The 16,905-nt window shown below is 38.4% G+C and overlaps 1 protein-coding gene across 1 annotated transcript in view; it reads left to right on the top strand.

Moving 5' to 3' along the window:
• The first annotated feature begins 452 nt into the window (after window positions 1-452).
• MMP25 (matrix metallopeptidase 25) overlaps window positions 453-16,905 on the top strand; it is a 46,383-nt gene continuing 29,930 nt past the window's right edge. Inside the window, exons 1-4 of the mRNA XM_075261642.1 lie at window positions 453-594; window positions 14,640-14,772; window positions 14,909-15,047; window positions 15,397-15,668. Of these exons, the coding sequence (XP_075117743.1) occupies window positions 514-594; window positions 14,640-14,772; window positions 14,909-15,047; window positions 15,397-15,668 (625 nt within the window). The 5' untranslated portion in view covers window positions 453-513. The remainder of the gene's footprint in view (window positions 595-14,639; window positions 14,773-14,908; window positions 15,048-15,396; window positions 15,669-16,905) is intronic.

The following is a 16,905-nucleotide window of genomic DNA, read 5'->3' as shown; positions in this document are numbered from 1 at the left end:
ATACACGGCTCAGTATACAGTATCACACAGGATAGGATTAGATACACGGCTCAGTATACAGTATCACACAGGATAGGATTAGATACAGCTCAGTATACAGTATCACACAGGATAGGATTAGATACACGGCTCAGTATACAGTATCACACAGGATAGGATTAGATACACGGCTCAGTATACAGTATCACACAGGATAGGATTAGATACAGCTCAGTATACAGTATCACACAGGATAGGATTAGATACACAGCTCAGTATACAGTATCACACAGGATAGGATTAGATACACAGCTCAGTATACAGTATCACACAGGATAGGATTAGATACGTCAGGCTGTCCAGCGGATATGCTGCAGGTGGGGGAGGGTCGGGGTGGGGTCGGATGCTGAGACTTCTCTCTCTGTGTTCGGAGCTGCGTTACTTGTGCGGTGCAGGGGACGAGGGTCGCACAGAAGACGCAGAAAGGTCGCAGAGCAGCAGGATGTGGACAAGGCGCAGCAACTGAGCGGCAGGATGATCGGTCTCTGGATCCTCGGGCTGAGCCTGGTCGGGGTCGGGAGTAGCCCCAGCGCCAAGGACATCAGCTCCGGGATGGTGAGAACCTGCTGGGGAGGGGGGAGAGTGATAAGACCCCCCTAATATCATCACTATCATACACTGTCTGTAATATCATCACTATCATACACTGTCTGTAATATCATCACTATCATACACTGTCTGTAATATCATCACTATCATACACTGTCTGTAATATCATCACTATCATACACTGTCTCCAGTATCATCACTATCATACACTGTCTGTAATATCATCACTATCATACACTGTCTCCAGTATCATCACTATCATACACTGTCTCCAGTATCATCACTATCATACACTGTCTCCAGTATCATCACTATCATACACTGTCTGTAATATCATCACTATCATACACTGTCTGTAGTATCATCACTATCATACACTGTCTCCAGTATCATCACTATCATACACTGTCTCCAGTATCATCACTATCATACACTGTCTCCAGTATCATCACTATCATACACTGTCTGTAATATCATCACTATCATACACTGTCTCCAGTATCATCACTATCATACACTGTCTCCAGTATCATCACTATCATACACTGTCTCCAGTATCATCACTATCATACACTGTCTGTAATATCATCACTATCATACACTGTCTGTAATATCATCACTATCATACACTGTCTCTAATATCATCACTATCATACACTGTCTCCAGTATCATCACTATCATACACTGTCTCCAGTATCATCACTATCATACACTGTCTCCAGTATCATCACTATCATACACTGTCTCCAGTATCATCACTATCATACACTGTCTGTAATATCATCACTATCATACACTGTCTCCAGTATCATCACTATCATACACTGTCTGTAATATCATCACTATCATACACTGTCTGTAATATCATCACTATCATACACTGTCTGTAATATCATCACTATCATACACTGTCTCTAATATCATCACTATCATACACTGTCTGTAATATCATCACTATCATACACTGTCTCTAATATCATCACTATCATACACTGTCTGTAATATCATCACTATCATACACTGTCTCTAATATCATCACTATCATACACTGTCTGTAATATCATCACTATCATACACTGTCTCTAATATCATCACTATCATACACTGTCTCCAGTATCATCACTATCATACACTGTCTCCAGTATCATCACTATCATACACTGTCTGTAATATCATCACTATCATACACTGTCTGTAATATCATCACTATCATACACTGTCTCCAGTATCATCACTATCATACACTGTCTCCAGTATCATCACTATCATACACTGTCTCCAGTATCATCACTATCATACACTGTCTCCAGTATCATCACTATCATACACTGTCTCCAGTATCATCACTATCATACACTGTCTCCAGTATCATCACTATCATACACTGTCTGTAATATCATCACTATCATACACTGTCTCCAGTATCATCACTATCATACACTGTCTCCAGTATCATCACTATCATACACTGTCTCCAGTATCATCACTATCATACACTGTCTCCAGTATCTTCACTATCATACACTGTCTGTAATATCATCACTATCATACACTGTCTCCAGTATCATCACTATCATACACTGTCTGTAATATCATCACTATCATACACTGTCTGTAATATCATCACTATCATACACTGTCTGTAATATCATCACTATCATACACTGTCTGTAATATCATCACTATCATACACTGTCTCCAGTATCATCACTATCATACACTGTCTGTAATATCATCACTATCATACACTGTCTCCAGTATCATCACTATCATACACTGTCTCCAGTATCATCACTATCATACACTGTCTCCAGTATCATCACTATCATACACTGTCTGTAATATCATCACTATCATACACTGTCTGTAATATCATCACTATCATACACTGTCTGTAATATCATCACTATCATACACTGTCTCTAATATCATCACTATCATACACTGTCTGTAATATCATCACTATCATACACTGTCTCTAATATCATCACTATCATACACTGTCTGTAATATCATCACTATCATACACTGTCTCTAATATCATCACTATCATACACTGTCTCCAGTATCATCACTATCATACACTGTCTGTAATATCATCACTATCATACACTGTCTGTAATATCATCACTATCATACACTGTCTCCAGTATCATCACTATCATACACTGTCTCCAGTATCATCACTATCATACACTGTCTCCAGTATCATCACTATCATACACTGTCTCCAGTATCATCACTATCATACACTGTCTGTAATATCATCACTATCATACACTGTCTCCAGTATCATCACTATCATACACTGTCTGTAATATCATCACTATCATACACTGTCTCTAATATCATCACTATCATACACTGTCTGTAATATCATCACTATCATACACTGTCTGTAATATCATCACTATCATACACTGTCTCTAATATCATCACTATCATACACTGTCTGTAATATCATCACTATCATACACTGTCTCTAATATCATCACTATCATACACTGTCTCCAGTATCATCACTATCATACACTGTCTCCAGTATCATCACTATCATACACTGTCTGTAATATCATCACTATCATACACTGTCTGTAATATCATCACTATCATACACTGTCTCCAGTATCATCACTATCATACACTGTCTCCAGTATCATCACTATCATACACTGTCTCCAGTATCATCACTATCATACACTGTCTCCAGTATCATCACTATCATACACTGTCTCCAGTATCATCACTATCATACACTGTCTCCAGTATCATCACTATCATACACTGTCTGTAATATCATCACTATCATACACTGTCTCCAGTATCATCACTATCATACACTGTCTCCAGTATCATCACTATCATACACTGTCTCCAGTATCATCACTATCATACACTGTCTCCAGTATCTTCACTATCATACACTGTCTGTAATATCATCACTATCATACACTGTCTCCAGTATCATCACTATCATACACTGTCTGTAATATCATCACTATCATACACTGTCTGTAATATCATCACTATCATACACTGTCTGTAATATCATCACTATCATACACTGTCTGTAATATCATCACTATCATACACTGTCTCCAGTATCATCACTATCATACACTGTCTCCAGTATCATCACTATCATACACTGTCTCCAGTATCATCACTATCATACACTGTCTCCAGTATCATCACTATCATACACTGTCTGTAATATCATCACTATCATACACTGTCTCCAGTATCATCACTATCATACACTGTCTGTAATATCATCACTATCATACACTGTCTGTAATATCATCACTATCATACACTGTCTCCAGTATCATCACTATCATACACTGTCTCCAGTATCATCACTATCATACACTGTCTCCAGTATCATCACTATCATACACTGTCTGTAATATCATCACTATCATACACTGTCTCCAGTATCATCACTATCATACACTGTCTCCAGTATCATCACTATCATACACTGTCTCCAGTATCATCACTATCATACACTGTCTCCAGTATCATCACTATCATACACTGTCTCCAGTATCATCACTATCATACACTGTCTGTAATATCATCACTATCATACACTGTCTCCAGTATCATCACTATCATACACTGTCTCCAGTATCATCACTATCATACACTGTCTCCAGTATCATCACTATCATACACTGTCTCCAGTATCATCACTATCATACACTGTCTCCAGTATCATCACTATCATACACTGTCTCCAGTATCATCACTATCATACACTGTCTCCAGTATCATCACTATCATACACTGTCTCTAATATCATCACTATCATACACTGTCTCCAGTATCATCACTATCATACACTGTCTCCAGTATCATCACTATCATACACTGTCTGTAATATCATCACTATCATACACTGTCTGTAATATCATCACTATCATACACTGTCTGTAATATCATCACTATCATACACTGTCTGTAATATCATCACTATCATACACTGTCTGTAATATCATCACTATCATACACTGTCTCCAGTATCATCACTATCATACACTGTCTCCAGTATCATCACTATCATACACTGTCTGTAATATCATCACTATCATACACTGTCTCCAGTATCATCACTATCATACACTGTCTCCAGTATCATCACTATCATACACTGTCTGTAATATCATCACTATCATACACTGTCTGTAATATCATCACTATCATACACTGTCTGTAATATCATCACTATCATACACTGTCTCCAGTATCATCACTATCATACACTGTCTCCAGTATCATCACTATCATACACTGTCTCCAGTATCATCACTATCATACACTGTCTCCAGTATCATCACTATCATACACTGTCTCCAGTATCATCACTATCATACACTGTCTCCAGTATCATCACTATCATACACTGTCTCCAGTATCATCACTATCATACACTGTCTCCAGTATCATCACTATCATACACTGTCTCCAGTATCATCACTATCATACACTGTCTCCAGTATCATCACTATCATACACTGTCTCCAGTATCATCACTATCATACACTGTCTCTAATATCATCACTATCATACACTGTCTCCAGTATCATCACTATCATACACTGTCTCCAGTATCATCACTATCATACACTGTCTCCAGTATCATCACTATCATACACTGTCTCCAGTATCATCACTATCATACACTGTCTCTAATATCATCACTATCATACACTGTCTCCAGTATCATCACTATCATACACTGTCTGTAATATCATCACTATCATACACTGTCTGTAATATCATCACTATCATACACTGTCTGTAATATCATCACTATCATACACTGTCTGTAATATCATCACTATCATACACTGTCTCCAGTATCATCACTATCATACACTGTCTCCAGTATCATCACTATCATACACTGTCTGTAATATCATCACTATCATACACTGTCTCCAGTATCATCACTATCATACACTGTCTCCAGTATCATCACTATCATACACTGTCTCCAGTATCATCACTATCATACACTGTCTCCAGTATCATCACTATCATACACTGTCTCCAGTATCATCACTATCATACACTGTCTCTAATATCATCACTATCATACACTGTCTGTAATATCATCACTATCATACACTGTCTGTAATATCATCACTATCATACACTGTCTCCAGTATCATCACTATCATACACTGTCTCCAGTATCATCACTATCATACACTGTCTCCAGTATCATCACTATCATACACTGTCTCCAGTATCATCACTATCATACACTGTCTCTAATATCATCACTATCATACACTGTCTGTAATATCATCACTATCATACACTGTCTCCAGTATCATCACTATCATACACTGTCTCCAGTATCATCACTATCATACACTGTCTCCAGTATCATCACTATCATACACTGTCTCCAGTATCATCACTATCATACACTGTCTCCAGTATCATCACTATCATACACTGTCTCTAATATCATCACTATCATACACTGTCTGTAATATCATCACTATCATACACTGTCTCCAGTATCATCACTATCATACACTGTCTCCAGTATCATCACTATCATACACTGTCTCCAGTATCATCACTATCATACACTGTCTCTAATATCATCACTATCATACACTGTCTGTAATATCATCACTATCATACACTGTCTCCAGTATCATCACTATCATACACTGTCTCCAGTATCATCACTATCATACACTGTCTCCAGTATCATCACTATCATACACTGTCTCCAGTATCATCACTATCATACACTGTCTCCAGTATCATCACTATCATACACTGTCTCTAATATCATCACTATCATACACTGTCTGTAATATCATCACTATCATACACTGTCTCTAATATCATCACTATCATACACTGTCTGTAATATCATCACTATCATACACTGTCTGTAATATCATCACTATCATACACTGTCTCCAGTATCATCACTATCATACACTGTCTCCAGTATCATCACTATCATACACTGTCTCCAGTATCATCACTATCATACACTGTCTCCAGTATCATCACTATCATACACTGTCTCCAGTATCATCACTATCATACACTGTCTCCAGTATCATCACTATCATACACTGTCTCCAGTATCATCACTATCATACACTGTCTCCAGTATCATCACTATCATACACTGTCTCCAGTATCATCACTATCATACACTGTCTCCAGTATCATCACTATCATACACTGTCTCCAGTATCATCACTATCATACACTGTCTCTAATATCATCACTATCATACACTGTCTCCAGTATCATCACTATCATACACTGTCTCCAGTATCATCACTATCATACACTGTCTCCAGTATCATCACTATCATACACTGTCTCCAGTATCATCACTATCATACACTGTCTCTAATATCATCACTATCATACACTGTCTCCAGTATCATCACTATCATACACTGTCTGTAATATCATCACTATCATACACTGTCTCCAGTATCATCACTATCATACACTGTCTGTAATATCATCACTATCATACACTGTCTCCAGTATCATCACTATCATACACTGTCTCCTGTATCATCACTATCATACACTGTCTCCAGTATCATCACTATCATACACTGTCTCCAGTATCATCACTATCATACACTCTCTCCAGTATCATCACTATCATACACTGTCTCCAGTATCATCACTATCATACACTGTCTGTAATATCATCACTATCATACACTGTCTCCAGTATCATCACTATCATACACTGTCTGTAATATCATCACTATCATACACTGTCTCCAGTATCATCACTATCATACACTGTCTCCAGTATCATCACTATCATACACTGTCTGTAATATCATCACTATCATACACTGTCTGTAATATCATCACTATCATACACTGTCTCCAGTATCATCACTATCATACACTGTCTCCAGTATCATCACTATCATACACTGTCTGTAATATCATCACTATCATACACTGTCTCCAGTATCATCACTATCATACACTGTCTGTAATATCATCACTATCATACACTGTCTCCAGTATCATCACTATCATACACTGTCTCCAGTATCATCACTATCATACACTGTCTCCAGTATCATCACTATCATACACTGTCTGTAATATCATCACTATCATACACTGTCTCCAGTATCATCACTATCATACACTGTCTCCAGTATCGTCACTATCATACACTGTCTCCAGTATCATCACTATCATACACTGTCTCCAGTATCATCACTATCATACACTGTCTGTAATATCATCACTATCATACACTGTCTCCAGTATCATCACTATCATACACTGTCTGTAATATCATCACTATCATACACTGTCTCCAGTATCATCACTATCATACACTGTCTGTAATATCATCACTATCATACACTGTCTGTAATATCATCACTATCATACACTGTCTCCAGTATCATCACTATCATACACTGTCTGTAATATCATCACTATCATACACTGTCTGTAATATCATCACTATCATACACTGTCTCCAGTATCATCACTATCATACACTGTCTCCAGTATCATCACTATCATACACTGTCTCCAGTATCATCACTATCATACACTGTCTGTAATATCATCACTATCATACACTGTCTCCAGTATCATCACTATCATACACTGTCTCCAGTATCGTCACTATCATACACTGTCTCCAGTATCATCACTATCATACACTGTCTCCAGTATCATCACTATCATACACTGTCTGTAGTATCATCACTATCATACACTGTCTCCAGTATCATCACTATCATACACTGTCTCCAGTATCATCACTATCATACACTCTCTCCAGTATCATCACTATCATACACTGTCTCCAGTATCATCACTATCATACACTGTCTCCAGTATCATCACTATCATACACTGTCTCCAGTATCATCACTATCATACACTGTCTGTAATATCATCACTATCATACACTGTCTCCAGTATCATCACTATCATACACTGTCTCCAGTATCATCACTATCATACACTGTCTCCAGTATCATCACTATCATACACTGTCTGTAGTATCATCACTATCATACACTGTCTGTAATATCATCACTATCATACACTGTCTCCAGTATCATCACTATCATACACTGTCTCCAGTATCATCACTATCATACACTGTCTCCAGTATCATCACTATCATACACTGTCTGTAATATCATCACTATCATACACTGTCTCCAGTATCATCACTATCATACACTGTCTGTAATATCATCACTATCATACACTGTCTGTAATATCATCACTATCATACACTGTCTCCAGTATCATCACTATCATACACTGTCTCCAGTATCATCACTATCATACACTGTCTCCAGTATCATCACTATCATACACTGTCTCCAGTATCATCACTATCATACACTGTCTGTAGTATCATCACTATCATACACTGTCTGTAATATCATCACTATCATACACTGTCTCCAGTATCATCACTATCATACACTGTCTCCAGTATCATCACTATCATACACTGTCTGTAGTATCATCACTATCATACACTGTCTCCAGTATCATCACTATCATACACTCTCTCCAGTATCATCACTATCATACACTGTCTCCAGTATCATCACTATCATACACTGTCTGTAATATCATCACTATCATACACTGTCTGTAATATCATCACTATCATACACTGTCTCCAGTATCATCACTATCATACACTGTCTGTAATATCATCACTATCATACACTGTCTGTAATATCATCACTATCATACACTGTCTCCAGTATCATCACTATCATACACTGTCTCCAGTATCATCACTATCATACACTGTCTCCAGTATCATCACTATCATACACTGTCTGTAATATCATCACTATCATACACTGTCTCCAGTATCATCACTATCATACACTGTCTCCAGTATCGTCACTATCATACACTGTCTCCAGTATCATCACTATCATACACTGTCTCCAGTATCATCACTATCATACACTGTCTGTAGTATCATCACTATCATACACTGTCTCCAGTATCATCACTATCATACACTGTCTCCAGTATCATCACTATCATACACTCTCTCCAGTATCATCACTATCATACACTGTCTCCAGTATCATCACTATCATACACTGTCTGTAATATCATCACTATCATACACTGTCTCCAGTATCATCACTATCATACACTGTCTGTAATATCATCACTATCATACACTGTCTCCAGTATCATCACTATCATACACTGTCTCCAGTATCATCACTATCATACACTGTCTGTAATATCATCACTATCATACACTGTCTCCAGTATCATCACTATCATACACTGTCTCCAGTATCATCACTATCATACACTGTCTGTAGTATCATCACTATCATACACTGTCTGTAATATCATCACTATCATACACTGTCTCCAGTATCATCACTATCATACACTGTCTCCAGTATCATCACTATCATACACTGTCTCCAGTATCATCACTATCATACACTGTCTCCAGTATCATCACTATCATACACTGTCTCCAGTATCATCACTATCATACACTGTCTCCAGTATCATCACTATCATACACTGTCTCCAGTATCATCACTATCATACACTGTCTCCAGTATCATCACTATCATACACTGTCTGTAGTATCATCACTATCATACACTGTCTGTAATATCATCACTATCATACACTGTCTCCAGTATCATCACTATCATACACTGTCTCCAGTATCATCACTATCATACACTGTCTGTAGTATCATCACTATCATACACTGTCTCCAGTATCATCACTATCATACACTCTCTCCAGTATCATCACTATCATACACTGTCTGTAATATCATCACTATCATACACTGTCTCCAGTATCATCACTATCATACACTGTCTGTAGTATCATCACTATCATACACTGTCTGTAATATCATCACTATCATACACTGTCTCCAGTATCATCACTATCATACACTGTCTCCAGTATCATCACTATCATACACTGTCTCCAGTATCATCACTATCATACACTGTCTCCAGTATCATCACTATCATACACTGTCTCCAGTATCATCACTATCATACACTGTCTCCAGTATCATCACTATCATACACTGTCTGTAGTATCATCACTATCATACACTGTCTGTAATATCATCACTATCATACACTGTCTCCAGTATCATCACTATCATACACTGTCTCCAGTATCATCACTATCATACACTGTCTGTAGTATCATCACTATCATACACTGTCTGTAATATCATCACTATCATACACTGTCTCCAGTATCATCACTATCATACACTGTCTGTAATATCATCACTATCATACACTGTCTCCAGTATCATCACTATCATACACTGTCTCCAGTATCATCACTATCATACACTGTCTGTAGTATCATCACTATCATACACTGTCTGTAATATCATCACTATCATACACTGTCTCCAGTATCATCACTATCATACACTGTCTCCAGTATCATCACTATCATACACTGTCTCCAGTATCATCACTATCATACACTGTCTGTAATATCATCACTATCATACACTGTCTCTAATATCATCACTATCATACACTGTCTGTAATATCATCACTATCATACACTGTCTCCAGTATCATCACTATCATACACTGTCTGTAATATCATCACTATCATACACTGTCTGTAATATCATCACTATCATACACTGTCTGTAATATCATCACTATCATACACTGTCTCCAGTATCATCACTATCATACACTGTCTCCAGTATCATCACTATCATACACTGTCTCCAGTATCATCACTATCATACACTGTCTCCAGTATCATCACTATCATACACTGTCTCCAGTATCATCACTATCATACACTGTCTGTAATATCATCACTATCATACACTGTCTCTAGTATCATCACTATCATACACTGTCTCCAGTATCATCACTATCATACACTGTCTGTAATGTCATCACTATCATACACTGTCTCCAGTATCATCACTATCATACACTGTCTCCAGTATCATCACTATCATACACTGTCTCCAGTATCATCACTATCATACACTGTCTGTAATGTCATCACTATCATACACTGTCTCCAGTATCATCACTATCATACACTGTCTGTAATATCATCACTATCATACACTGTCTCCAGTATCATCACTATCATACACTGTCTGTAGTATCATCACTATCATACACTGTCTGTAATATCATCACTATCATACACTGTCTCCAGTATCATCACTATCATACACTGTCTGTAATATCATCACTATCATACACTGTCTGTAATATCATCACTATCATACACTGTCTCCAGTATCATCACTATCATACACTGTCTCCAGTATCATCACTATCATACACTGTCTCCAGTATCATCACTATCATACACTGTCTCCAGTATCATCACTATCATACACTGTCTCCAGTATCATCACTATCATACACTGTCTCCAGTATCATCACTATCATACACTGTCTCCAGTATCTTCACTATCATACATTGTCTCCAGTATCATCACTATCATACACTGTCTGTAATATCATCACTATCATACACTGTCTCCAGTATCTTCACTATCATACACTGTCTCCAGTATCATCACTATCATACACTGTCTCCAGTATCATCACTATCATACACTGTCTCCAGTATCATCACTATCATACACTGTCTCCAGTATCATCACTATCATACACTGTCTGTAATATCATCACTATCATACACTGTCTCCAGTATCATCACTATCATACACTGTCTGTAATATCATCACTATCATACACTGTCTCCAGTATCATCACTATCATACACTGTCTCTAATATCATCACTATCATACACTGTCTCCAGTATCATCACTATCATACACTGTCTCTAATATCATCACTATCATACACTGTCTCCAGTATCATCACTATCATACACTGTCTCCAGTATCATCACTATCATACACTGTCTCCAGTATCATCACTATCATACACTGTCTCCAGTATCATCACTATCATACACTGTCTCCAGTATCATCACTATCATACGCTGTCTCTAGTATCATCACTATCATACACTGTCTCCAGTATCATCACTATCATACACTGTCTCCAGTATCATCACTATCATACACTGTCTCCAGTATCATCACTATCATACACTGTCTCCAGTATCATCACTATCATACACTGTCTCTAGTATCATCACTATCATACACTGTCTCCAGTATCATCACTATCATACACTGTCTCCAGTATCATCACTATCATACACTGTCTCCAGTATCATCACTATCATACACTGTCTCCAGTATCATCACTATCATACACTGTCTGTAATATCATCACTATCATACACTGTCTCCAGTATCATCACTATCATACACTGTCTCCAGTATCATCACTATCATACACTGTCTGTAATATCATCACTATCATACACTGTCTCCAGTATCTTCACTATCATACACTGTCTCCAGTATCATCACTATCATACACTGTCTCCAGTATCATCACTATCATACACTGTCTCCAGTATCATCACTATCATACACTGTCTCCAGTATCTTCACTATCATACACTGTCTCCAGTATCTTCACTATCATACACTGTCTCCAGTATCATCACTATCATACACTGTCTCCAGTATCATCACTATCATACACTGTCTCCAGTATCATCACTATCATACACTGTCTCCAGTATCATCACTATCATACACTGTCTCTAGTATCATCACTATCATACACTGTCTCCAGTATCATCACTATCATACACTGTCTCCAGTATCATCACTATCATACACTGTCTCCAGTATCATCACTATCATACACTGTCTCCAGTATCATCACTATCATACACTGTCTGTAATATCATCACTATCATACACTGTCTCCAGTATCATCACTATCATACACTGTCTCCAGTATCATCACTATCATACACTGTCTGTAATATCATCACTATCATACACTGTCTCCAGTATCTTCACTATCATACACTGTCTCCAGTATCATCACTATCATACACTGTCTCCAGTATCATCACTATCATACACTGTCTCCAGTATCATCACTATCATACACTGTCTCCAGTATCTTCACTATCATACACTGTCTCCAGTATCTTCACTATCATACACTGTCTCCAGTATCATCACTATCATACACTGTCTCCAGTATCATCACTATCATACACTGTCTCCAGTATCTTCACTATCATACACTGTCTCCAGTATCATCACTATCATACACTGTCTCCAGTATCTTCACTATCATACACTGTCTCCAGTATCATCACTATCATACACTGTCTGTAGTATCATCACTATCATACACTGTCTGTAATATCATCACTATCATACACTGTCTCCAGTATCATCACTATCATACACTGTCTGTAATATCATCACTATCATACGCTGTCTCCAGTATCATCACTATCATACGCTGTCTCCAGTATCATCACTATCATACACTGTCTCCAGTATCTTCACTATCATACACTGTCTCTAGTATCATCACTATCATACACTGTCTGTAATATCATCACTATCATACACTGTCTGTAATATCATCACTATCATACACTGTCTCCAGTATCATCACTATCATACACTGTCTGTAATATCATCACTATCATACGCTGTCTCCAGTATCATCACTATCATACGCTGTCTCCAGTATCATCACTATCATACACTGTCTCCAGTATCATCACTATCATACACTGTCTCCAGTATCATCACTATCATACACTGTCTCCAGTATCATCACTATCATACACTGTCTCCAGTATCATCACTATCATACACTGTCTGTAATATCATCACTATCATACACTGTCTCCAGTATCATCACTATCATACACTGTCTCCAGTATCTTCACTATCATACACTGTCTCCAGTATCATCACTATCATACACTGTCTCCAGTATCTTCACTATCATACACTGTCAGTATCAGTCACCACTTTTGTTAGTCTCTTGCTCATATCATTTGTTATCGCCATTATCAGGCTGTAGTTTAGTCTCTGGTCACACACAGGACTGGCTGACCCGTTATGGCTATCTGCCTCCGCCGGACCCCTACTCTGCACAGCAGCAAACACTGGATGGATTGAGGGAAGCCGTGAAGACGATGCAGAGGTTTGCAGGCCTGAGAGAGAGCGGGATCCTAGGTAATATTTGCTTTCCCTTGTGTCACTTGTCCAGGTACATGGCAGCCAGCGCTGTCCTGTGTCCTCTCTGACAACTCCTCATGTACCAAGTAATCCTGACACTGTAGTCATATTTGCATCTTGCTCTACACTGCAGATGAAGACACCGTTGCAATGATGCACAAACCTCGCTGTTCTCTTCCGGACATCATCGCAACGTCTGGCTATCAAAGACACCGCAGAAAACGATATGCCGTGACTGGGTCAGTGTGGCAGAAGAGACATCTGACCTGGAGGTAGGAGGCATGAAGGGGGGGTACAAGAATGTGCCATGGCTGCTATCTAATGGGTCTAAGCTGACCCCCAGTGACTCCCTGTGGAGTCCTGACAACCAGTAGGTCTGCTATTACAGACCTGCCTACTCTGTAAGCCCGAGGGATGTGTCTGTACATGGTTAGGCAGATTTGCCATTCACAGGCCAGGAAAGCTGGATGAGCACCTATGGGATCCATTCTAGCTTGTCCCCCAGATCCCATTACTGAATTGTGAACACAATATGATGATTTTACAGATGTTGTCGTATTTCGGAGGACATGTAGTGCCGAATTGCACACAGTCTAACGCCCCAGGAATCTTCTCTTACAGGGTGGAGAGTTTTCCAATTTCCCTCTCCCAAGACACCACAAGACAACTGATTGGGAGCGCACTGTCCTCATGGGGCCGGGAAAGCAACCTCCACTTCAGCGAGGCCGGGGCTGGGGACGCCGATCTACGTGTCAGCTTTGTGGAAGGAGCACACGGAGACGGATATCCATTTGATGGCCCGGGAGGTACTCTGGGTCATGCCTTCTTCCCCGGTGTAGGGCCCAGCGCCGGAGCCACTCATATGGACGCTGACGAGTCATGGACATATAATGGTAAGATTGGGTGGTGGGGCTGGAGACCCTCCAAGTGATTGGGCACAGGTGGCCATGTGACACCTATGTGCTAAGGGTTATCTTTTATTTGAAAGTTTCTTCCTTCCTTTTTTCTAAGAAATATAAGAGAAGTTGTTTTAGGAAGGAAGACGGGGGAGGGTGGTATTGTGCCACAATAGGGGATGGAGGCTACGCTGTAATGGAGAGCGGCCACCAAGCTTTAGTGAAATCACACCGCTGCTTGGGACATAACGAATCTATACGTACATAGGATTGCACCAGAGTGGGCTACATATCTTCTAGAGCACCATCAGTGAAGAGACTGGAGGTGGATCATGTACAGACCCTCTTATTATCTATATAGCACCATTAGTCCCATAGTGCTGTACATTATTATATTAGTCCCATAGTGCTGTACATTATTATATTAGTCCCATAGTGCTGTACATTATTATATTAGTCCCATAGTGCTGTACATTATTATATTATTCCCATGGTGCTCTGTACATTATTATATTATTCCCATGGTGCTCTGTACATTATTATATTAATCCCATGGTGCTCTGTACATTATTATATTAATCCCATGGTGCTCTGTACATTATTATATTAATCCCATGATGATCTGTACATTATTATATTAATCCCATGGTGCTCTGTACATTATTATATTACTCCCATGGTGCTCTGTACATTATTATATTAATCCCATGGTGCTCTGTACATTATTATATTAATCCCATGGTGCTCTGTACATTATTATATTAATCCCATGGTGCTGTACATTATTATATTAATCCCATGGTGCTCTGTACATTATATTAATCCCATGATGATCTGTACATTATTATATTAATTCCATGGTGCTCTGTACATTATTATATTAATCCCATGGTGCTCTGTACATTATTATATTAATCCCATGGTGCTCTGTACATTATATTAATCCCATGATGATCTGTACATTATTATATTAATTCCATGGTGCTCTGTACATTATTATATTAATCCCATGGTGCTCTGTACATTATTATATTAATCCCATGGTGCTCTGTACATTATTATATTATTCCCATGGTGCTCTGTACATTATTATATTAATCCCATGGTGCTGTACATTATTATATTAATCCCATGGTGCTCTGTACATTATTATATTAATCCCATGGTGCTCTGTACATTAGTCTATTAATCCCATGGTGCTGTACATTATTATATTAATCCCATGGTGCTGTAC

The sequence above is a fragment of the Leptodactylus fuscus genome, unplaced genomic scaffold (genome assembly GCF_031893055.1).
Source record: "Leptodactylus fuscus isolate aLepFus1 unplaced genomic scaffold, aLepFus1.hap2 HAP2_SCAFFOLD_244, whole genome shotgun sequence".
NCBI classification, from domain to species: Eukaryota; Metazoa; Chordata; class Amphibia; order Anura; family Leptodactylidae; genus Leptodactylus; species Leptodactylus fuscus.
This window is presented reverse-complemented; position numbering and strand designations above follow the sequence as displayed.